Source organism: Branchiostoma lanceolatum, chromosome 1 (assembly GCF_035083965.1).
Source record: "Branchiostoma lanceolatum isolate klBraLanc5 chromosome 1, klBraLanc5.hap2, whole genome shotgun sequence".
NCBI lineage: Eukaryota > Metazoa > Chordata > Leptocardii > Amphioxiformes > Branchiostomatidae > Branchiostoma > Branchiostoma lanceolatum.
This window is the reverse complement of record NC_089722.1, coordinates 15,348,111-15,373,149: the sequence shown is the minus strand read 5'-3', so window position 1 is coordinate 15,373,149 and position 25,039 is coordinate 15,348,111. Positions and strand designations below refer to the sequence as shown.

Below are 25,039 nucleotides of genomic sequence, written 5' to 3'. Positions count from 1 at the left end.
ACAACTTTTACAACTGAACACCGACACACACACACACACACACACACACACACACACACACACACACACACACACACACACACACACAAAGACACGCGCGCGCACAAACCCAATACCGTCCCTCATTACGCATTGAAGATTGATCTAAATCGCTGTGGGTGTGAAGTAACAACTAACGTTACACTTCAATTCAAATCCGCATTGTGGCGCTGATGAGCCACATTCAGTGAAAGAAGGCAGGGAATGTGGCATTTCAGATAAACTCGAAAAAAAATATTTAAAGTTTCAAAATGTTCTAAAACTAGAAATAAACTTTTTAAAATGCTACATTATATTCTATCAAATCAAATTTTAAATTTTCGTTCAGATGAATTGAATAGCATACCTTCAAAGTAATGTTGGGTATGTTCTGTCGCCCTTACCACATGTGCGTGTCAAGGGTCACCGAAAGTTGTGGCAGTCGGAATTCGACAAACTTCACGCGTTCAAAGCCATAATATACGTTAACAGCGGTAAGTGTGTGTTTCAAATAGACTTTTACAAAGTGTCCCTTATCAAAACCATGTTTCTGGTGAAATTTCGTCTGATCGTGATTAAAATGAAGATGTAAGTGTCGATGGGGGAGGGGGGCACGTCACAACGTGGGTTTTATATTATTTTCCTGGGGAAATATGGTCTATAATTTTGATCGGTAGCTTCGCGTCTTCGATTGAGGCTGTTACTATTTCAAAGATAGTATAGTAAAGTTACTTACAATAGTTCTGTATGTTTATATACCTTAACTGCTGTTTCATATTTGGGCATAGTTCTGACATGCTCCCCCACAAGTTATCAAGATTTCTATGAATTATAATATTTCATGTCTGTGTGCTTGTTGAGCCGGTTTCAAAACTCTGACAGGGGTGGGTTCCCACCTGAACATGTGCGGTCATAACTACAGGTATTGAAGCTGATACTAGGCAGCTACCCGTGCATAGTCGTCCTGCCTCAGCTATTAGAAGTACTCAAGAATCACTTCTTTTTTTCAGGTAAAAAAATGGCACAGCCATTGCAAACATGAAACCTTCACATGTCCAACTGAAGAGACAGAAAAGGAGGGAGAACAGACGAAGGAGCCGTGAGAAAAAGAAACTCTGGAACCAGATAAACGAGTCTCTCGTACTTACATGTAAGACATCCACAGATACGTCATCAAAGAAGTGCCTTAAAGACGACAATAAACTTGCAAAGAAAACATCCCAAATCTTTCTAAGCGGAGATAAAAACGAAAGAGACATGATGGAACAAAAGACAAAGAAGAAAGAAACGAAACTTCCAAAGTTGACACAAACTTCTTCATCAGAGGCAAGTGAAACAATGAAATCTCCCCAGAAAGCCAAGAAAAAAGCTAAACGTCTTAAAGAAAAAGGCAAACCTCTTGTAGAAAAATCCAGCCATGCTGAGTCAGTTCAACTCTCAAAACAGAAAACCAGCTCAGAAAAGAGACCGTTGTCTCAAAGCAAAGAGCAGCCAGCCTCGGCTAAACGACTAAAAACAAAGAAGCTGGTTGAAAAACGTGAACTCAATGTAGTTTCAGGAAGAGGCAGAACTGCCCGATTTGACTTGAGCTCACCTCAAAACCTTTTCGAAAGCATCATTTCACCAGTATCATATGAGCAATTCTTTGATGAATACTGGGAGAAGAAACCATTGATAAAGAGAAATGATGCAGCAGTGTTAGAAGCATATAAGGCACTGTTCTCCAGAGACATACTGAAGAAACTGTTGAAGAAGCACGACATACAGTACATCAGGGATGTGAATGTGTGCAGATATGTCAATGGCAAGAGGGAGTCGCTCAATGGAACAGAAAGAGCCACATGTAAACAGGTGAGTTAGTATAGTCTGTTAAGATATAGCTGCTCCTTTCCCTTGCCACCTGTGGTGCTTATAATTGTTTTTCATTTTCTGTAATACTCTCTCTGAGTCTGACTTTTTTTATCTTGTTCAATGTTAAAGGATTAGCAATGTTGCTTCTTGCTGTGTTGAAATGTTCGTCTCATTTTGTTTCACACAGATTGATAAACTGTTTGACCAATCCAAAACCACCTTACAGTTCCACCAGCCTCAGAGGTTTCAGGTAAAAGTTTTGTATTTTATGATGACTTATTAACTTCCATTCTACATTAGTATGATAGAAGACCAATGTAATTTATTTCCTGCATATTAGCATCCTTTAAGAAGTGGTAAAAATCATTCAGTGTAGCACTTAACAATTTGCTGCTTGTGTTTATAAACATAGAAAAGTTTAGGAAAACTGTAAGGTAACTTGCTGCTGAGAGCGGGCTTTTTTTACCATTCTGTTGCAGTTATCATCACTCTATAGCCTATGGTTAGCCTGGAATTCACTTTTGTTTGCTTTAGTCCACTTCCAACAGTTGCTACTCTGCCAATGGTAATGGCATAGTGACCATTAGAACCGTGGACTAAAGCTACATGTAACAAGACTGAATTCCAGGCTAACCATACGCTGAATGATGATAATGGTAATAGCATAGTAAAAATAGATGCTCTCAGAAGTACAACCTTACAGTTTTCCTACATTCTTTAACTCTAGAAAATCTTATTGTGAATACCTTCTGCTTTCCCCTCTGACAGGATAAGCTGTGGCAGTTGTGCAGTCTGTTGGAGTGTCTGTTTGGCTGCCTGGTGGGAGCCAATGTGTACATGACACCCCCGGGCTCACAAGGGTTAGCACCACACTATGATGATGTGGAGGTAACTACAGATGTTATCTATTTATTCATTTATTGGTTCAGCATGAACATGTAGTTAGATGCCAAGGTTGCCCATCTAGCTGATGGCTATTTCTATCAATAAGATACTGGGTTAAAAAATGACATTCATATTTACATTGGATCATAAATTTTATACACAAGTTAACAATATTAACAATGTTAACAACTACAGATGTGATCACACAGGATTAAACCATTATATTTCTTTTAACGCTCTCAATGTCACATTAGTACAATAGTCATGTAGTTCATACGTCTTGGTTCTTATCACCCTTGACACTGGCATGGTTAGTGGCAACATATGATTTTATAGGCCAATGTGCCAGGTTCGAAACTTGTTTACTTGTCATTTCCACAGGTGTTCATTCTGCAGCTGGAGGGAAGGAAACACTGGCGTTTGTACACGCCCCCTGTTGATCTTCCCAGGGACTACAGCAGAGATCTGGAGCAGGACAGTATTGGCAAGCCTACACATGACTTTGTGTTGGAGGTAAAAATTGTTTTCCTAGTTTTTATGCATAAAGAATTTCTATCAGTATTTATCAGCAGTAAGTCTAATGTTCAGATACAAAGTAAATGTACATTGATGAAGTAATACATCAATAGTTCAACATATCTAAAAGTATGTTGAACTTCAACTTTAAATCACGTAGTGTTGCAGAGGCAAAGTGGCCCAAAATCCAGAGGTCCTGGGTTAAAATTTTGGGTCTCCTGACTTGTCCCGTTGACGTTGTTCCCTTGGGAAAGGCACACAAATTTCCTCACTTCACTCAAGTGAAAATGAGTACCTAGCTTCAGCTAGGGACGTCCCTTGGATAGGACGTTAAATGGAGGTCCCGTGTTTGAGGAAAGCCACACCTTGAGCAGGTAAAAGAACTCACCACACTTATCCAAAAGAGTAGGGGTCCTTCCCGGTGTGAGTGGATCAAATAAATCTGTCTGGATATGCCGCTTGTACTCTTCAGTACAAACCTGGTGTGTTACGCCATGAGGCGGTTTACCGGATATACAAGACAAAAAAGGAAAAAACAAAACAAGTATGATTGAAGCATCCCATGTTTAATGTTGTTTGTATTTTTCCCTAGGCAGGAGATATGCTGTACTTCCCCCGTGGTACCGTCCACCAGGCAGACACCCCCGCAGGCTCCCAGCACTCCACACATGTCACCATCAGCACATACCAGCAGAAGTAAGCACTCTTTTATCAATATGTAACTTCTTGTCAACATTCATGAGTAAAAATTCTTAGAACAGAAAATAATTTTATTTGGTTTTAAACAAAGATAAGGACAATGTGTGACTTCACTCAAGTTAATAACTTATTTGTCTCTATTTTGACAGTGCCACATACAATTAGAATTAACAAACTTGATAAACTTATTGTATAACAATTATACTATAGAACAATAAGTATCTATTTTGATGTCTACAGAACAGTTTATCCTTTATTACATCGAATGTTTTTATTTACGTTGTAGATTTCAAATGGATTTTGCTATTGCATACAATGATAGCACAGAGTAGCAGCCTGTGTAATGCCTTCAACTAGTTCAGGTACCAGAGTTACCAATCTAGGATTGATGTGTTCAAAAATTAGCATTTGCCTAGAACTATGGTAGAGTAAAACTGTAGGATCATCCCCACTAGACAGCTTTAAACAAAAGTTGCAGCCAGATGTGCAGAGGTTAGGTGTGACAGGTTGTTCAGTGTAATATAACCAGCTGCTGCCGTGCCGCGTGCTTGCAAAGCTGGTGTGTTATGCTGAAAGGCAGTTATACCAGCCATACAGATATAGAGCCATCATGTTTTGATACAATTATAACAATCTTTATTGACATAACAAAAGTACAGCAACTTTCGTTAGGTCTTCTACAACTATATACATGCAAACAACAAACAATGGGATACAAAATGATTAACCTAAGTATATGAATAATTCAACATTTCGAGTTTAACCTATCACTTACACTACTACCTCTAAGATCTAAACTTTCTTTGATATATTTACCTATTTGTACACAGTAAGGGTTGTCTCCTTCTAGAATGTATTTGAATTTATCTACAGAATGGAATTTAACAAATTCTGTTGAGCAAGCGGAAAGAATGTTGAACAGCTTTGAGCATTTATCATGATATCGTGGACAATAAAGTGTTGTTTATCTTCAACTTCATTACATGTGTGTTGTCCTGATGTTTTACAGCTCCTATGGTGATCTCCTGACCTCTACCCTCCCTATGCTGGTTCAGACTGTGATGGACACCGATGTGGAGTTCAGGAAGGGGCTGCCTGTTGGAACACTCAGTACAGTGGGGATTCCTATGGGACAGGTACGCTTGTATACCTATTACCTCGAAGTGATGTATAAAGAGTAGTCCCGTAGTCTTTTTGAGGTCATAGGGGCAGTGGGTTGTTATCCCCCTTGTCTAGGGCCTGGTATTAGAAGCCTTTTACCTCCCCAACCGAAGTCCAGTATACCTGTTTTTACAGCTGGGTGGACTAACGAAAGGTGTAATGTGCCTTTCCCAAGGACACAACGTTTAGTCGGGAATGTCAAGGATCAAACCACTCGATTTCGTGTCCGCTAGCCACTTGGCCATCATCAATACTCCTTAACCTTTTATTAGCACACTGAAGTAGCCGATGGGCACCCCATTCTCTATTGGTCACAGAGTTAGGCAACGGAGAAGGTTAAGTGTTGTATACTTTTACATAAATCTGATGCATGCAGTCCAACTCTTTTTCATCTCTGATGTTCAACCAACCTAAGTTACCTGTATCTGTTCATTCAGTTAATTTGTCTGCTGATCCAGTCAAATTACACATCTCTTTTCCTCTACAAACTTTTGACAATGACTTTTGACTCTCCAGGACAGTCCGGACATGAGGTCACACCTGCAGAAGCTGCTAGTCAGCCTGGCTGATCAGGTAGCTAGTAGCAGCGCCCCCTTGCTGGCACCAGAGCTACTGCAGGACTTCATGAGTAACAGGTTACCTCCCTACTACAAGGACACATCAGAGACTCTTGCTTCTCCAAAAGGTTGTTAACCATTAATGTTTCCAGTTTCGCAAGTTTCGCAATTACAGTCAAACCTGTATTAGCGGTCGCCTTTGCATAGCGGCCACCTGCCCATAGTGGTCACTTTTTGTCGGTCCCTTGGATTTTTCCCATTGACATAAGCATTAAGAATTAGGCTATAGCGGCCACCTGTCCAACGCGGTCGCGGCCAGACGATTTTCGGTCCCGCGAGTACAGTAACACTGCCGATAACGGTCACGGCGCGCCGGTAGAAGCCGCATCGCCACCGCACGCCGGGTTCAAAATCTTCATTTTTTCACGCAGTTATCAAATTTATGCGGCCTCAACTGGATAGGATCATAATAAAGAAAACCAGAATGTTTTATCTTTGTTAGAAAATCCATGGTTTGACGCGAAGTCAAGTATAGTTTTCTTCACATGGCTTGCGTTTGTACATCGTGGTAAAATTGACAATTTCTGTGCATTTCGACTGGACAAATATTACGGCAGCCTTTTGGAAAATACAACCCACACATGTACCTGATGCGGTAAGTTCGTGAAATGTTTGAATGCCGGCCCAATTTCCGTTTTCACCGGGAATAAGCTAGTTTGGAGTTGCTACTACGCATGTGCAGTGTCAAAGGTGAAGGCCCCGGCTTGTAAACAGTGCTCGTCTCGACATTGTCTAAATTTGCATAACAACGCCCTGACGGGTTTTGTTCACGTCTCGGGGGCCTTCACCTTTGACACTGCACATGCGTAGTAGCAACTCCGAACTAGCTTATTCATTCAAATTGTGCTCAAAAAGTGTGTTCACAGAGGAAGACACAACTAACATGCCAACTCTCGGACAGCCCTGTACCCCTCCCATGGAACACATAGTGATTTCCCCTAATGGTGTCGAAAAAATGCTCCAAGGTCTCAATCCATCTAAAGCATCTGGTCCAGACCAAATACCTCCTTGGTTCCTCAAAATGACAGCCACCGAAATAGCACCTGTGTTAACCAATATTTTCCAACACTCGTTAGACACAGGAGAAATTCCCAAAGACTGGAGGGATGCAAATATATGTGCCATTTTTAAAAAGGGAGATAGAGCTGTCCCCGGCAACTACCGACCTGTATCACTGACCTGTATATCCTGCAAACTACTTGAACACATTATCCATAGTCATGTCATGAAACACTTAGAAAGTTTCAACATATTGACTGACTACCAACATGGATTCAGAGCAAAGCGATCCACAGAAACACAGCTTATATTGACAGCTCACGACATAGCTGGCGCACTGAACAGTAAAAAACAGGTAGATCTAGCAATTCTTGATTTTACTAAAGCTTTCGATAAAGTCCCACATAGCAGACTGATCACTAAACTAGAGCACTACGGAATTCAAGGCACCACACTAAATTGGTTGAAGGCTTTCTTGACCAATAGGGAACAGACGGTAGTGGTAGAAGGCAAGGCCTCAGCTCCAGTTAGAGTTGCGTCAGGCGTACCACAGGGAACTGTTCTGGGACCGTTACTCTTCCTCCTGTACATAAATGACTTACCAGACCAGCTTGATTCAAATGTTAGGTTATTTGCCGATGACTGCCTGTTATATATAGAGTTGTCCACACAGAGTGATTCACAGCTTTTGCAAGAAGATTTGAACACACTCGAAGAATGGCAAAGCAGATGGCTTATGCAGTTTAATCCGGAAAAATGTTACATCATGCATATAACAAACAAACGAAACCCAATTGTAACCACCTACCAGTTCTGTGGACAGGCTCTAGCAACAGCAAAGAGCCACCCGTACCTAGGCGTTACATTAACAACGGGGCTAAAGTGGAACACCCATATCAACAAAGTAACAACTAAGGCTAAACAGACATTGGGAGTGATCAAACGTAATTTGTGGGCATGCCCAGCAAAGGTAAAATCACTTGCATACACGTCTCTAGTAAGACCAAACCTTGAATATGCTGCAACAGTTTGGGATCCATACACAAAGAAGGATATAGATAAACTCGAGAGGGTGCAGAACCAAGCTGCCAGATTCTGCACGAACAACTATGAAAGGGGCGCCAGTGTAACAAAAATGAAAGCAGACCTGCAATGGATGTCACTTGAGGACAGGAGAACAATGTCCAGACTTTGCATGATGTACAAGATGACTAATAAACTTGTGGACGTACCGACTGATAAGTATCTAATGCCAGCTCAGAAGAGGACCAGAAATAGTCATGCTTTTAAGTACCAGAGTTATCAGCCAAGGATTGACGTGTTCAAAAATTCGTATTTCCCGAGAACCATAGTAGAATGGAACTCGTTGTCATCAAGTACTGTAGGAGCTTCATCACTAAGTAGCTTTAAAGAACGGTTGCAGTCAGATATGCAAAGACTAGGTGTAACAGACCGTTCGGTGTAATATGACCAGCTGCTGCCGCGCCGCGTGCCTGCGAAGCTGGTGTGTTACGCCTGATGGCGGTTATACCGGCTATATAGATACAGATACAGATACAGATACAGAACGTGTTTCGCGCAATTTTCAAAATGGCGCTGATACAAACTGGATAGGTAGCAGCATAAAGGTCAACGGAAGACACCACTGTTACGGAGGTATAATATACTAAATTTATTTTGCTGCAAAGTATCACTGAGGATAATTACTAAACCAAAAGCTTCAAAATGAATGTGGATAATACTACTATGATGTAAAATTTGGGCTGTTGCAATTTTCTGAAAAGACAAAAAGCCCTCAAAAGAGCGACCTTCTTCTGAGTACCCTATTAGCATAATGGTAGATGCTGATCAACACAAGCCACAACAAGAGACTGAGGAAAATTGTTGCCATGATTTTATGTTTGAAAACGGTCGAAAACGAACAGTAAGTGACAACTGAGCAACATGTATTTTGTTCTTAACTAACTAGGAGTAAAAGAACAACAATCGAACTTCTAAAATGTGCCTTACCTGTTTACATGTGTACTGTACGGTGAATAAATGTATCTCAGTGGGTACTGAAAACATGTGTCACTCGTGGTCAATTAATCGACATTTTCTCCATAGCGGCCACCTGTTCTTAGCGGCCAGTTTTGGCCAGTCCCTTGAGTGACCGCTATAGACAGGTTTGACTGTATTTAAAGTTCTATAAAGTACTAGGTGTGTGCTGTATGTATTTTTAGAGTCAAAATGGTTGTCACCATACTATACACATGTAGTTCATCATCATCATCATCTTCGCAGCTTTCATCTGTCGACGATGCGGGCCACCACTGCTTTCCACGCACTTCTGTCCAGTGCCTGCCTTCTCACTCCTTCCCAAGTGAAGCCCAGTTCCTCCAAGTCTCTCATGACAGTTTTCTCCCATGTTATACTATAGTTGGTGCCTCCTTGCCTCATAAACTTTTGTTTAAACTTTTGTCCCTTGCTGAGGTTGACCACAAATATGATTTTTCTGTTTATGTGGTGTACAAATCTCCATTCCATATAGTATTATTCCATACAGTATATATATATAAATGGTTTATTCAGGAATTGATACATACAGAAATTAAAAACAGCATTGCAGCATATGTTACCTTCTTTAAAGTAAACCGACTGAATTACGCAGTCTTAAGATTAAAAGTACAACAGTATAGATGCTTGTTCACCAAATCTGTTGTTTTTCTTATTTGAAGATGCAGCTAGATTCAAGCTTTCTGATGACAGTTGTCTCTTCCTGAATATTCTTTCCATGTGTAACTTTTCCATATGTACATATTTTGTACTGCAGGCTCCCCACCTAACCTGAACAGCTTTGTTAAGATGAGGTTTCCTGGCTACATGGCACTGTGTCTACAAACCCCAGAAACCGAAGGTACTAAACAACGCCGTTTACCACTGATCACACTCTTTATGCTATTCTAGAAATCTTTATCATTGATATATATGACAGGGTAGGGATTGCAATCAGATGTTCCTTTAAAGGCACCCAGAGCATTTTACGAGGCTTGAAAACTGGAAATATTCTGGTTGCTGTAATCTTTATGAAATTGACATTTAATGCCACTGTTTACCACATTTGCGTGCGGATTTTCTATCAAAAGTGCTCAAAAGCGGCACAAAAATAAGCTACATGGTAATCTTTTAGTTTCACGCACCTAGTGTAAATATACCGATACCATAGCCCCGCCCACCTCCATCAAAACGTAGAAATGCAAAATTAAAACATGAAGATGCAAATATTTGACGGACATGCAGTCACTCTCTCATTGGTCGAACCGCTAATTGTGATGGACAGTCAGGATCAGTCTATTAGGGCTTGGATATTCTATCGAGGTGTGGCTCGCCTCCATTTAACGTCCTATCCAAGGGACGTCCCTAACCGAAGCTTGGTACTCATTTACACCTGAGTGAAGTGAGGAAAGTCATATAAAGTACCTTTCCAAAGGGCACAACGTCAATGGGATACATCAGGAAACCCCGGATTCAAACTCAGTACCTTTGGGTTCTGAGGCCAAACACCCTGCCACTGCGCCACCGCGACGCCATCTAGGTCTTTACTGCTAGAATAGTACGATCTGAGATCGCAATCTCTCCCCTGATGTCTATATTGATGTCCTGTTTAGATTATCTGGGATTGCAAGTGCCGAAGAACACTACATGTTTTGATCACGAGAACACTTTTGCAGTGCCCTAACCTTCTTTTTAAAAGTTGATTCGCAAGAGATTGGCTTTTCAATGGTGTAGCTTATTGAATGGTGACTAGATACTGAAAGTGTATCATAATTTTTATGTGCTAAAATCTATATTATGCTTTATCTCTTATGAAGAAGAGACAGATGATGAAGAGGATGAAAATGGTACTGATGATGATGCTGAGGGTGATGAAGATGATGATGAAGATGGTACTGATGATGATGATGATAGTGATGAAGAAGAGGATGAAGATGACAGTGGGAAAGATGATGAAGAGGATGATGATGAGGAGGAAGGAGAAAAGGCAGATGGGGAGAAATGCTGTACTCAAGGCACATGTTGTACCTCCAGTACAGGATCAGATGTGTCAGATCTTGAGTGGGTGTATCTGTACCACTGTCTACACAATAGGAGAGAGGATCACATGATGGACTCCAACAGTGGTCAGGTAAGCATCAGTATTCCACTTTGCTTATTGATGTTATGTTCAGGGGATGCAACACACACACTTAACATGCAAACACACACACACACACACGTCTACGAATGCACACACACACACTCACATGCAAACACACAAACACACACACATGTACACACACACACATGCAAACACAGACACACACACACACATGCAAACACAGACACACATGTCACACACACACACACACACATGCAAACACATACACACGCAAACACACACACACACACATGCAAACACACACACACACATGCAAACACACAAACACACACACATGCAAACACACACATGCAAACACACACACATGCACACACACACACATGCACACACACAGACACACACACACATGCAAACACACACGCAAACACACACACACATGCAAACACATGCAAACAAATCTGTCTGAATATGCAGATACATTTGTATACTTCAGCACAAATCTGGTGTGTGTTACACCATGAGGCAGTTTACCTGGGTATGCAAAACAAACAAAAAACATACACTACGTATCGAAAAACTTTCTCTCAACTAAGGTATGAATTGGGTTGGGGGAAATATTAATATACCTAACTGTGTAGACTTCACAAAATAAGCCAGTACTTTCAAGGGAAATCAAAAAGATTAATGTGCTTAGTAGACTACCATACTGCCTTTGTTTGTTTCTCATGCTGCAAAGAGGTAATCAGGCCTGTGAAGAGGATGTACTGATTGGATGGGCTTAATTAAAGCTGGTCAATCATGCTCCTAAAACCTATTGTTCAGCTTCATTTGAGGTTTCAAAGGCCTGTGTTTTTAATAAGATACAGTCAGGGACCCCGTTGTACACAAAGCCTTCCCTAACAATTATAATTATCATGGTTTACACTTAAATCTAAGGGATTGATAGTAAAGAAGTGGGTTACTTTGGCCCCTTTGTTCATTTATAAATGATTATGTTTAATTGGACCAAAAAGGTATTCCAGGCTGACCTGTTTTTTCACATTATTCATGATTGCTTTGCTGTTGATTAAGATCAATAAAAAGGCTGACAAAGTAATTAACTCGAATCTTTTGGCAAGTCATACATTGTAAAAGGGAAAATGTTTGCAATGGTTTAATTTATGTTTGCACTTTTTGCAGCTGCAGTGACCTCTTCAACATGAACTTAAAAACCACCACAAACATTCTTGTTCTTTCTTCTAGATCTGCTTGCCTATTCTCTTGTTTGAACTGTGAACTTAAAACCACCGTAAACACTCCATTTACTCCCTACGGCAAAATTAATTTCTAGAGAATATTTCCCCTTTTACAGTATATTGGACAGTTTTGCTGTTAGTCCAGAATTAGTCTGTGCTGTCCATGGCTTTAATGGCCCCTCCCCGCAAGCTTCCAGGGGTCAGGCAATGTTAGGGGCTGCTATAACTATAAGTGTGATTCAATCAGGCTAGTCCAAACTCTTCAAGTTTGTAAGTTTGACCTTTCTCGTTTTTTACAGCTGCATGGTCTGAAGTTCCCTGCTAAGTTTCTGCCAGTGCTGCAGAATTTGCTGAAGATGAGCAGAGATGACAGTGTTCAGGTCAAAGGTCTTGGACTGGAGTCTGAGGATAAAGTACAGGTGGCTACCTACCTGTGGGCTGAGGGACTCATCGAGATTTGTTAGGGAGGAATTTACTAGTTTGTTTATCTTTATCTTTATCTTTGTCTTAAGTTAAAGAGGGTCGGTATGTAAGGATTTTCTTCTTCTTTTTCATTTTTTTCTAGTTCAAAGTGATTCAATGAGTACAGTTTCATAATGAGAAATTGGAATGCATCAGGACACTGTTTTTTTCAACATGATGTTGTACTGTACAGATTTACATTTTGTATATGGCACAAACATAGATATATAGTAAACTAAACAAAGAAGCACAATGTTTACTACACATTTCTACACTGACTATTCAACTGTTAAGAGAGTGTGAAATGTCGAAAGTCTATCGGAAAATTTGCATGACTAGTTGGATTCTATTTTGAATTTTCATCACTCAGATGTCAGATTGAAAATTCTATGTCCCTTGCTTATGTCGACAGGAAACACAACCTTTTTTTCTTAGGCCTTATGATTGTAGCCATTTTATATGGAAGGTGCTTAACGTTTCCTGGCTAATTTCTGTCATGTTTTTTTTTTTCTTTATATTTTCTTGAATCTTGATAAAAAATGTAATAATTGAAAACAAATTGAATTGTTAAGATTTAGATAAGAACGGGTCATGATTTGTACCAAAATTTTTACCACTGCCTAATCCACATTCTGAAATGCCTTGTTTGATACTAAATGATGTTAACAAATTGCTTCCTATCTTAAGTATATGAAGAAAAATGTTGGAAACTCAGCAACCATTAAAACACATAGACAAGTTACTTCTGGTTCTGCTTCTTTATTTATTGAGGTTCATTATAACACTTTCACCTTGCCTGGATGAAGCTTTGCGCTTCAATTGTCTGATATATTCTGAATTCTTTACATACATCACACGAACAGTTTATAAAACTTTTAGGACACTTTACAACATTTACTACATCGGTTCAGGACTACTTTCCAGCATTCGGAGAGGTGCCGACTCCCATGTTGTCGATAACACACCGGCTAGCTGCCAGGAACTAGAAGGGATAGCGGTTCTTGGGACGACAGATGCACACTTCCTTCTGTGGATCGCAGTCGTGCCCCCTGACGTTGTAACAGCCCATGTACCCGCAGCACACGTCCTTCTGGTCGTGGGGCTTACAGAACTGGCCCTGGGTAATCTTTCCTTGGCACTGGGGGGAGGTAAGATTCAGACTGTGAAATTGTGACCACAATGTACAATGGTACGTGTAAAGGTAAGGGTAGTCCCATAGCCTTTTTGAGGCTGAAGAGGAAGTGGGTTGTTATCCACTGTGTCTAGGGCACAGTATTGGAAAGCAGAGCCCATCACTTTCCTTCCACCCCCTTTTACCTCCCCAGCCAAAGTGAGGTACACATTTTTACGCCTGAGTGGAGTGAGGAACGTCCTAGGCCTATTTAAGTGCCTTTCTCAAGGGCACATCTGTGGGACTTTTTTATGACTAACTTTCAGATAACTTCCATTGCTGCTTTTCTTTTCTTCTTTTCCCTTTTACATTGTGGTTTTCAGGTCTTTCCCCATGGTAATTGAAGGAGAGAACATACCATGGGTTTCACTAATAATGATGAAATATATATGATACCATTTGGCACTACAACATCGCATCAGGCAACATGATTACCATGGAACTTACTGGAGGATGTCATGAGTGTAATTAGCCGCAGTTTCATTTAAAAAATCATGAAAAGTTTCTAAAAAGTTTATTGCAAGCCCTTGCCCGGAGGCTAATTGCAAGTAGCAGGAAAAGAACGGACGGAAAATATAATAGAATGTTCACTAAATGTGCCAACTAAAGCAATATACCCTATGGTACCCTTTGAGCACCAATACTTTACGCTTTAAAATGCTTGAAGGTATAAAATGTATTTTCGTTACTGATATCTGGTTTCTTGGTACATATTGACAAGTCGGTGTTCAAGAAGAAAGTTGATAATTTCTCAGAATTTAGTCAACCATAATTTCTGGCGCTGAAATAACTTAACCGATTATCATAAATGATGGCGCACAGCGTTTGAACGAGTTCGCCCGCACTAGAAGTCGTTAAACGGCACATTGCATAACGTCAATTATGCGTTTAGCGAACATTTTCCTCTGCTGTTTTTGCTCGACGATTTTCCTCTCTACTTGAACGACTTTAATCATAACCAGTCGCACACAGATGAATAAGAACTTTTTTTCGACAATTGTAACAGTTAAAATGTCAGGCAACTTCTACATACACGTCAGTTGAACCGTTGTTGACATCAAACAATTCAAAAGAACTTAAAAAATTAATGAATAACAGTAGAGAAAATCTAGCTATGCATGCTTGTACTCCAAAAAAGTATGTTGATAACAGTACGCTGCGTTAGGAATCTATAAAATTGGGAAATTCATATTCCACCGCATGGAGATAAGAAGTCAAATACCTTTAGTACCTTAAGTAGAAATAGGTTTAGAATTTCGCTCCATATTCATTTATTTATATAATTAATTTTTTTCTTCTCTGTTCAGTAAAACAGTTGTTTACAAGTGTTTTACTTTGCTTTGTTATGCAATTAGCATTCGGACATTGTTTCACAATAAAGTTATCATCATTTATAAAATTGTCTCGTTTTTGCATAGAGTTGTAAAGAAATTGGTCTACATAAGTAGATGCATCTGCGCTATATGACTTCTCTGTCACCACTTACCGACCGCTTGTCCACCTGATCCAGGAGGTCCCACACGTTTCCTCCCACGACCTGGTGAGAACACATCAGCACCAAGGACGCAACCACCACCACAGAAAGAAAAACTACCTTCATTATGTCACACTTAACGCCTTCAGATGACTCACTTCAGTAAAAGGGGTGAGGTTATCTCTTTGGGTGTACACTCCAGGGTGTGATAGTGCGCCAATTGTGGGCAATGACAGAAGTGTCCCATTTATATAAGCCTTAATTACTTGTGGGCAGGTTGAAATGTATCGATTGTTTGTCATTTTTACAAATTTCTGTTTTCGATAGTTCTACATAGATTATCAATCTAGAAACTAATGTGTCACATCAAGAATTGTTGGCAAAATGAATTTCTTAGCATTATAACTGTAGCTAACGAAATCGCTGTTATGTTTAGATTTACCTCACCATCATTGCACAACAAGATTGGTATAAAAAAACAATACTTCTTATTGGACTCTAATGAATAATAAACAGCGTTGGTATCGATCGCACTGTTCACAAGTCTATATTCATATTTGGTGCGGTTAACAAAGATCTGGTTCTATTATTACTGTCGGCTCCTGAAGCGAAATGTAGTCCACATACAATATTTCGTTTTAGTCAGGGGAAGAAAAACAACTTTTCTAGTCTTCTCTCAACATTTCGTTAGCGCTTAGAAATAGCAGGCGAACTAATGTGAACAATTTACCAGAAAAATTAGCGGAAAGGGTTTTCAGCTACCAGGGAACCTTGCGGAGGACAATAACGTGCTGCAATTCATTATTAATAGCATTGGCGCATTGCAGCTTAACACCCTTTTTCAACTAGAGGGTGCGACGGCTGCGTTTGGCGGATCGCCCAACGAATTTCATGGATGAAGAACAAATTTAAAAAGTTGTGTGACTTTTGTTATCATGCCTTTGAATCTTGCATCATATTCCAATTTTGAAATCAAGGTGTGAGTTTTGTTATCCTTCAAATCATGCCTTTGAATCTTGCATCATATTCCAATTATGAAATCAAGGTGTGAGTTTTGTTATCTTCTAAATCATGCCTTAAAATCTTGCGTCATATTCAAATTTTGATATCAAGGTGTGAGTTTTGTTATCCTTCAAATCATGCCTTTGAATCTTGCATCATATTCCGATTTTGAAATCAAGGTGTGAGTTTTGTTATCTTTTAAATCATGCCTTTAAATCTTGCATCATATTCCAATTATGAAACTTCGGAAGTCAAGGTGTCTGTTTTGTTATCTTTTGAATCATGCCTTTGAATCTTGCATCATATTCCAATTATGAAATCAAGGTGTGAGTTTTGTTATCTTTTAAAGCATGCCTTTGAATCTTGCATCATAATCCAATTATGAAATCAAGGTGTGAGTTTCGTTATCTTTTAAATCATACCTTTGAATCTTGCATCATATTCCAATTATGAAATCAAGGTGTGAGTTTTGTTATCTTTTAAATCATACCTTCGAATCTTGCATCATATTCCAATTATGAAATTAAAGGTCACACAAATCCAATTGTGGTCGCTGAACGGCCATTCAGCACTCGCCCTCTAGCGGACAGAGCGCATAAGTGCATCGTGGTACAGCTGCATTTCAACATTCATAAAACTAATGAGCAAAAGTCAATAGAAGGTAGTTCACAGGAACTGTGTGGGATTTCCAAGGCAAATTTTAAAATTATCGTTTCGCAATTTCATAGATTGAAAAATACAAAGGAACCAAACTAAGTTTAACTCGCTTTTTCCAGAACAAAGTGAACAGCTGCTTATGTTGTGTGGGGGCTGTGTAAACCATGTGTCCTGGATGTCCGTTGGCGTGGGTGCTAATGCTTATCAAAGTTATAGATTCAAAAGTATTCACGCATGATTGAAACCTACACGTAATATATTGTAAAGAAGTTATTACCTTCGCCGAGAAGGTTATGTATAGGGTAGCGTTTGTATGTATGTGTGTATGTTGGAAATTGAACAGCATAACTCGAGACGGTTTGGATGGATTGTCTTGATATTTGGTAGATGGATAGGTCTTGATGAGATCTGAAATGATTAGATTTTGGGTCCCCTAGCGGCTTGTTATAGTACTGCAGCGGAACTTCCTGTTTTGATATCTCTTGTTCTGGACATGCTATGGAACTGATTTTTGAGTGGTAGATAGCGCTTTGGACAGAGAGTAAGTGCTATAGGTTTGGGCCACTTAGCGGCTTTTTTTTTGGAACTGAAGGAGCAGGTTCTGCTTCAGCCTTTGAAAGGAATTAACTCAAGAAGGGCTTGATGGATGGTCATGATTTTTGGTAAGTAGATAGCTTGTTGGTAATGTCTAAACCCAGGTGCTTATGTCGTGCGTTCGCGTTGTGTAACATATGCGTCACAGATGTCCGTTGACGTGGGCGTTTTGGTGAGTAGTGAGTAAAGTCATTGTTTCTAGATTCCATTGATTTAAACAAAGACACAAAAGAAAGTTCAACTTGTTTTGTCAGAACAAAATGTAATAGATACAGCTGCTCATGTTGTGCTTGCTTTGTTAAATACATGTGTCAAAAATCGGTGCAGTTCCCCAGAGTTTTCTAGTAACGTTTGTATGTCTATTCCATTGAAACGATATGACAAAAACATGAAAGTAAAACAAGCATGAAAGGAAGTTAAACCTGCTTTGCTATAACAAAATAAAGAACCGACTGCTTCTGTTGTGCATGCATTGTATATAGCGTGCGTAGCTACAGCATTATTACCATACGTTTGACGCCATGAATTCATTATAACGACACGTATAACGCCTTTGATTAAAATCTAGACCACCGCAACAATAAAAAGACGCTACATTGACGTTCTTGATCATAACAAAACGGACAACTCGGTGATCTGAACTTTTGCCAAAATCTAACCCACGCACCGCAAAAAAAAAGGACGCTACATTGACGTTCTTGATCATACATAACAAAACGGACATACCGGTGATCTGAACTTTTACCAAAATCTAGACCACCGCAAAAAAAGACGCTACATTGACGTTCTTGATCATAACAAAACGGACAACCCGGTGATCTGAACTTTTGTCAGTTTTTGAAGTTTGCTCGCTCTTTAGAATCTGCTTAGTGATTCAACATCTGGAGGCGACACGTGAGTTGTCTTGAGTACCGCGAGGGCGTGTCATTGATATTCCCCACAAGATGTCACAAATCAATGACGATGCTCCCTTTATAACCGAGGAGCAGACGACTGTCATTAACAGAGACCCAAGACTGCCGCGAGGAGAGAAGAAGATCTCAGACGACTGTCCATGATGAGGCAAAGACAAGTTTGTTGTGCAGTAGTGATCCTAGCGGCTACTTTAACCTTAATTTCTGGAGCTGTCATCACTGGGGTAAGTTTGGAAGTCTTAATAATTTGTTGTTTGATAGAAATGCGATTGAATGCTTTGAATTCTTTAGGCTTACCATAGTTGCAACAAGATGTTTCTTTTATCTTGATCAACAGGGGATTGCTTTGTTGGAAAGTGTTTCTTTAGTTATAGCGTGTAACGGGATTTTGGTTAATGAGTTTAAAATCGAGATTAAATCGCAGTTTTAGTGCATGTTGTCGTAACTGTGTATCCTTAGATCAGAACAGTTTGTGCGAGATGCTAAGTTGGGTTCGATCAGATTTTCTAGGCATCATCACCTAAGAAAATGCCACTAACGTAGAAATCTACAATTGAAATGATTGTAAATATGAACAATTCTATTTTCTGATTGATCATAATCCAAAACCGACGAAAATGTCCCGACCCGCTCTATTGACTTTCACGCTGTTACATCACAGTTGCAAAGCAAAGGTATGCATATTTTTCAGAAGGATATCATAGTATACGTAAATATGTTTTACGTAATAAGTTATTCACAATTCTGAAATCAAGTACAACGGATTTTAAGAGACTCGATGCAACAGACAGATTTGAACATATCTTTAGATGCAACAATAGGTAAATATATAAAAGACTGATTTGTCTTTAGAAAGAATACAGAAACTCATGATTAGCCACGCTCGATTGTAACACTATATCATATACTTATGCTAGCCCTTATTGTAATAGTAATTAGGATGTTAAGTTTTATTCCATACCTCTATTTTGTACTATGTTTGATAGCCGTTGCCATACCTTGTACCATGTAAAATTGTTGTGTTTCTCGTATACATATTCACACTTTTGACGCCGCGATATGAATTTGTGCAGAAACATTTCTTTGTCAACCCAAATTCTGTGTTACAGTCTCCAAGATGAACATTTACCGAACATAACATCTGAGATACGTGCTATCTGATGGTTGTTTTTGTTTGGACGTGTTCAGAGTCTGCAAATGACAGTTTGAGTCCAACAGGTTTTCTCCGCATTTTCCAAGCTTTTTGAAAAATCATTTTTCTTGCGATTCTTTTGTCTACCAGGCAGCTGGTAAGGACGTGAAAGATGCCGATTCACGTTCAACTCAGCGTAAAATTGCTTCATATTACGTCGCCGCCCTTTTTTCGTCAGCGGGACAATTCTGTTCCTAACATCGTATCATCACCCACACAGGAGGAGTGTCTTTTCTTCGATGTGGAGTTCCGCTCTGAACTTTTAAGCGTCTTCGTTCCCCGCCAAATTCGCCATTTCATCCCGCTGGGACTTTCTATCTCAATCTAATAACAAAATCGTCACAGCATGTTACAACGCCTGTTAGGTTTGGTATGGAATGCTGAGAACGCAGCTAAATAAAAATTACTAATAATGAATACACCGCCATGATTCTGAAAGACTTTGTCAAGATTCGTAAAGCTACCACGACCTACTCGAAGATGGTGAAGATGGTGTAACATATGTTACATTCTTAACCACGTCATACCTTCTGTCATGTACATTAAGATAACGACGGTGCGGCCGTCTCTAAGGTGGCATAAAACGTAGATGGAGCCGTACCATTACGTACCTTAATGTGTCTTCAACGAGCACGTTAAGGCTTTAAATAAGTCCCAGATGTAAAACAAAATTCTGAACTTTGGACTTTTCCTCCCTTTTTTAAAAAGAGATTCTGTAAGACGTCTTGAAGATATCTGACCTTTAAGAAAACTTAGAATTAGTTTGGCTCTTCTCAGTCTTTCGTGACTTTATGTTCACGTACCCTGAGCCACGGTGGCGTCGCGTTGGCGTAACGTTAACGGTAAGGGCGTTTGATCCAGAGCACAGAGATCCTGGGTTCGAATCCCATGACATGCCACCGATGTATTGCCATTGGGAAAGGCCCGTTACACGACTTTCTATACTTAACCCAGTTGTAAAAATGGGTATCTGACTTCGGTTGGGGACTGCCTTTACCTTGTTTTCTACACTGACCCAACAGCAACACTGTGACTCACAAAAATCTGTAATAACAGTTGAAGACCGCAGTTACTCAATACTTGTCCATGATAACACATGACAGCAAGATTGTCAGACCCAACGTGTGTCGTCTTGCCATTAGTCACCATCTAGGATTTATTTTCCATGACTTGACCTCCTTTAGGAATTTCGTTGTTTGAGTAATATTTAATTGGGCCACAGTTGGGTCGTTTGAGTAAATCCAATGGATCATAAGGCTCTCCAAATCTCAGTTTCTACTAATTGAAGCAATAGAGGTATGTACACACAACTCTGATTCACAATGCGACTTGATTTTACCAAGTCCCAAGGGCACGATGTTCCGTAGTCATGTACGGTATAGATGGACTATTCTCCAAGCAGAGGTTTCGGTCGAGAGAGCTACAGCTAGGACTGGCCGCGATTTTAAACGTTTCTCTCGCAGAGGTGGATGGAGAGAGACGTTAAAAATCGCGGCCACTCCTAGCCCTCTCGACCGACACCTCTGCTTGGAGAATAAAGATGTGCCAGTTAGCTCGATAGTTGATCTGTGTTGTTTCTTTTCGTTCCCAAAGACTGCCCGTCCGGGCCCCGGATTGGAAATGTGACCCTAGCATAACTTAGCTTTTTTAAAAGATATCGATGTACCAGTTGTTTAAAACGTACAAAGCACATCAAAGTTTCTCTCTTGTTCCACCCAGGTTTGTGAAAATGACGTTCAGTGCATCTCGGGTGGAACCAGGGACAGCTGCTGTTCACGGTGGAGCCCGCTAGGTGCCGTGTACGTCTGCAAGACCATGGGGAAGAGAGGAGAGCCGTGCCACGTCAAGGCGGAGGCGCTGCCCTACCCGTTGGACGGCAAGCATCGCTTCTGGCACTGTCCGTGTATGGAAGGGCTGATGTGTGTGTCCGGGGAAGGCGCTAGGGTCGGCATGTGTCTGTAACAGTCAAGAAACACACATAACAGCCTATATACAGGAACAAAGTTTAGAATGATGATGAGAGGGCTCACAGCGCCCCATGCACTTCGCGAGGTATTAGAGTATTTTAGGCAGAGATTAGCGTCAGATTACGTCAGATAGAGAAATGTACACGTATCTACAATGCGAGTGTACGTAAGATGTAGACTGGGCTAGTTTGAGAATCAAAGAGGCGTTCTTTAGTCATTTCTCTCGAATATGACGTTGTTTTCTATATCAACTCTTGTTTTTGGAAGTCGAATCGGTTGACGTTTATGAATAGACGAAAAGCTTCATGGATCAAAAGATGATTTATGATTGTATAGATGCAAATAAGTAAATGAGAAGAGTTCTCAACAAAAACTGTCAATAGACGGATGAAGAATAACTTATTTTTCTGTGCGTCTTTTTTGTGCTCAGTTTCTGATATGAATCTAGATGCTTCAATATATCTTCTGACTGTGACGGTCTCTGGCCAAAGCAAGTAAGAATATACAGTCAGGCACTTTCTCATCATGGATGCTCGGATCGGATTGCCATCAAGAATAAACAAGTAAAGAAGACCATATAAAGCGGTTCACATAAAGCGACTTTTGGATACACTGTCGAACGTATAAGATCTATATTTTGTGAATATCAAACGCAATTCATCAGCTTGAGAAGAAAGCAAAATGTCGGTAAAAGACTCTCTCTCTCGATTGAGATGCTAGCAGCTAATATAATAAGTACTGTCACATTTACCACAAAAACCTATGCATTGAAAAAGATGAAAGTGTTCAGTTCTCATTACGAGTTTAATACAAGTTACATTGATTATATCATCGTTGGTATTGTACTCGAGATACCCTCCCGAGCAGGCCCGATATGCTCGGTACGTTACCTCCCATACCGTCCCTACTATTTTAAGCCTGTAAAATCACTTCTGGCCACGTCACCGACACTCGCTCATGTATAATTAATGAGCTACCCTTATTTGGCACAAACAGCCGTTATTTTGTCCTGAACCCAAAGTAACGATGAAAGACGTAACCTGATTGATTGATAGCTTCCCAGCGTCCTTTGCGGTTTTGCTCTAGATGAGCTTATGCAAACCATCTGATTGGCTGAGAGTTGTTTTGGTGGTGACGTCGCCAGAAGTGATTTTACAGGCTTGAAATGGCAGGGCGAGAATCAAACCTCAAAACATGTGTATCTAGAAGTAGGTGTCCCTACTGGTTGGAAGTCTGCTGTGGAATTCGCCTACCCTTAGCGAGTCCAAGGACGGCGCGTAGAAAAGTTGGCGACGGTTTGACACTTGATACGGACCGTCATTGGCATGAACTGGATGCGCTGATCTCTCTGTTGTCACCTCTCCATAATGTGTTTTGCACAGAGGCCAAAATAGATTATTCATGATATCACGTTGCACCAAGGAGGTCAACCTCTTTCATCACTACAGTGCTTTAGGAAATGTCAAAATGTGCAAGTCGAATGGAGTCCACTGCGTGTCATTAAGTTTTAAGTGCGGTTGTTGCTTGTTATCTCCATGAAAAATGGAGATATAGTTTTGGGTGTTTCTGTGTGTCTGTTTGTCTGTTTGTCTGCTTGTGTTTCCGAACTACTGTAGTCAGCATAACTCAAGAACCTCTTGATGGATTACGATGATATTTGTATGTGGGCAGGCGTTGTGAAGTTGAAATTCAAGGTCGATTTTGGGCCCCCTGGTATGTGATCTTGGTACTGCATCAGAAATTCCATTTTTGTTTCTCTTGACCTGGACGTGCCATGGTCTTGTTTTTTTGGTGGCAGATAGCTTGTTGTTCCTACTCCGCGGCATGTGCCGAGTCCAAAAGATTTACGTTTATCCCATTTTACTTTTTACTCACTCTACATTTTTCTTCTTAACCCTTGTCCTGTTGGCAATTTTTTTGCAACAAATTCTACCTGTGCTGGGCCTTTTATACCCTGTTGAAAGAAGTGGTACTGCTTTTACTTTGCATATTTTTTTCTTCTTTGCGCGTGTTCCCAGATAACTCTATAGAGCTATACATGAATATCATGAGATACATATACAACAACAACAATCTTTATTGACACAACAAAAGTACAGCGACTTTCGTAAGCTATACTATATCTATACGTACATATATACAAGCAAACAAACAAACAAACAAACAAACAAACAAACAAACAAACCAACAAACAAACAAACAAACAAACAAATATATCCACAGCACAAGACCGCGTCTTTCTAAAAACAAACCATATTTAATATGTCCTTCGATACACAGCGTCAACATTACGTAAACCCAAACCATTCTGTAAGGCAAAGAAAAGGTATGCCCACACTAGCGCCAAACTCGTCAAAACAAGAATGCGATCCTAACCCCACGGTCTCAACATGGCTCAATACGTACGGACAAGCCGGTGTCACCTCACAGACCTGACCTGACACAGTACAGGCACACCGGTGTCACCTCCACCCCCTATCGTGTAGCTGTATCGTAAATACTCACCAGTCTGTGACCTTCAGCTTCGCGTCCGACAATGGTGGATTCCTAGCAGATCCTAATCAGTAGCACGCTGAGCATTCCTTCTATGTTACCCATGGACTGATGACTTCTAGTCGTGGACTTGACAACCAGAAGCCGTCCTAACCTGTTGTAACTGACCTTCCGTACGGGTGGTCATGTGTGCCCGGCGGTTGAAGGTCTCTTCCTAATATTTTGTTGGTAAAGTGTTTTGGCACATCGCCAGAGTGTATTTGCATCTAGGCTCACGTTCGTAGAGTCAGCAATACTTGTGGTGTTGTCCACCGTCTACCAATTAACCATTCACCAAACAACACATGTAAACTAGAGTTCGTTGACCTCAGTCATACGTCCATAAAATGTTCAGAGCTTTTCAAAAAAGCATCCAAATTACTTACACATTTACATAATGTATGCATGGTGGTGTTCACATGTTCACCTTCAACTAGCCAATGTCACAAGTATAGATTTTCTATCATTTATCACTAAGCGGTTTTGCCATTTTGTACTAATTATGCAAATCAGCTCCTCATTTGCATGTTTGTTATCTGTTTATGCTCTACCTACCATGGATTACATGCTACATTTATTGAAGTCCAGTTAACAATGGAATTATAGAATTTCCTCATTGATTATGCAAATTAAGTCTTTATTTGCATAACATGTTTATAATTATCTACATTTCTGTACGCCACTGAAAATATAACCTCTATGACATTTCATGGACGTAACTATGTAATCTGACGACTTCTTTCTGGGCAACTTGGCGGGAAAGTAACGTTTTTCTAGAGTTACAAGGCTGAATTCCAATTCCATGTGTCTTATGTGATGATATCAATCTCTCAACAAATAGAACCTGTTTGAGATACGTAAACAATGTTGGATCAGTTTTCGGTATAATGTGTGAAAACGTATTTGCTATACTGATTCGTACCGATTTCGCTTGCGTAATTATCTGAGTGAGAGA

General features: G+C 40.2%; 1 protein-coding gene and 2 long non-coding RNA genes across 4 annotated transcripts; 2 read left to right on the top strand and 1 right to left on the bottom strand.

The window, feature by feature from the left end:
• The first annotated feature begins 387 nt into the window (after positions 1 to 387).
• On the top strand, positions 388 to 13,323 carry LOC136436901 (ribosomal oxygenase 2-like). 2 transcript variants are annotated; one of them, XM_066431302.1, is made up of 11 exons: positions 388 to 512; positions 1,029 to 1,869; positions 2,057 to 2,119; positions 2,638 to 2,757; positions 3,136 to 3,267; positions 3,863 to 3,966; positions 4,979 to 5,105; positions 5,647 to 5,815; positions 9,559 to 9,642; positions 10,601 to 10,911; positions 12,419 to 13,323. In XM_066431302.1, the coding sequence occupies exons 2-11, from the start codon at positions 1,057 to 1,059 to the stop codon at positions 12,581 to 12,583; spliced, it is 2,088 nt and encodes a 695-aa protein (XP_066287399.1). In that variant the 5' UTR covers positions 388 to 512; positions 1,029 to 1,056; the 3' UTR covers positions 12,584 to 13,323. The 2 variants fall into 2 exon arrangements, with proteins under 2 accessions (XP_066287399.1, XP_066287392.1); XM_066431295.1 differs by having other exon boundaries at positions 10,598 to 10,911.
• Positions 13,324 to 18,212: 4,889 nt separating this feature from the next.
• On the top strand, positions 18,213 to 21,950 carry LOC136436887 (uncharacterized). Its single transcript, XR_010756103.1, has 2 exons — positions 18,213 to 18,617; positions 21,305 to 21,950. It is a non-coding gene; the product is annotated as an uncharacterized lncRNA (long non-coding RNA).
• LOC136436895 (uncharacterized) lies at positions 20,728 to 24,310 on the bottom strand. The gene is made up of 2 exons (XR_010756106.1): positions 24,058 to 24,310; positions 20,728 to 21,541 (listed from the first exon to the last, which is right to left on the bottom strand). It is a non-coding gene; the product is annotated as an uncharacterized lncRNA (long non-coding RNA).
• Positions 24,311 to 25,039: the final 729 nt, after the last annotated feature.

What these genes read in the sequence shown, in the direction of transcription:
- LOC136436901 (XM_066431295.1), top strand. Translation starts at nt 1,057, where the DNA reads ATGAAACCTTCACATGTCCAACTGAAGAGACAGAAAAGGAGGGAGAAC. An exon ending in AAAGAGCCACATGTAAACAG is followed by an intron (nt 1,870 to 2,056) that starts GTGAGTTAGTAT and finishes TGTTTCACACAG; the next exon opens with ATTGATAAACTGTTTGACCA. An exon ending in TGGACTCCAACAGTGGTCAG is followed by an intron (nt 10,912 to 12,418) that starts GTAAGCATCAGT and finishes CGTTTTTTACAG; the next exon opens with CTGCATGGTCTGAAGTTCCC.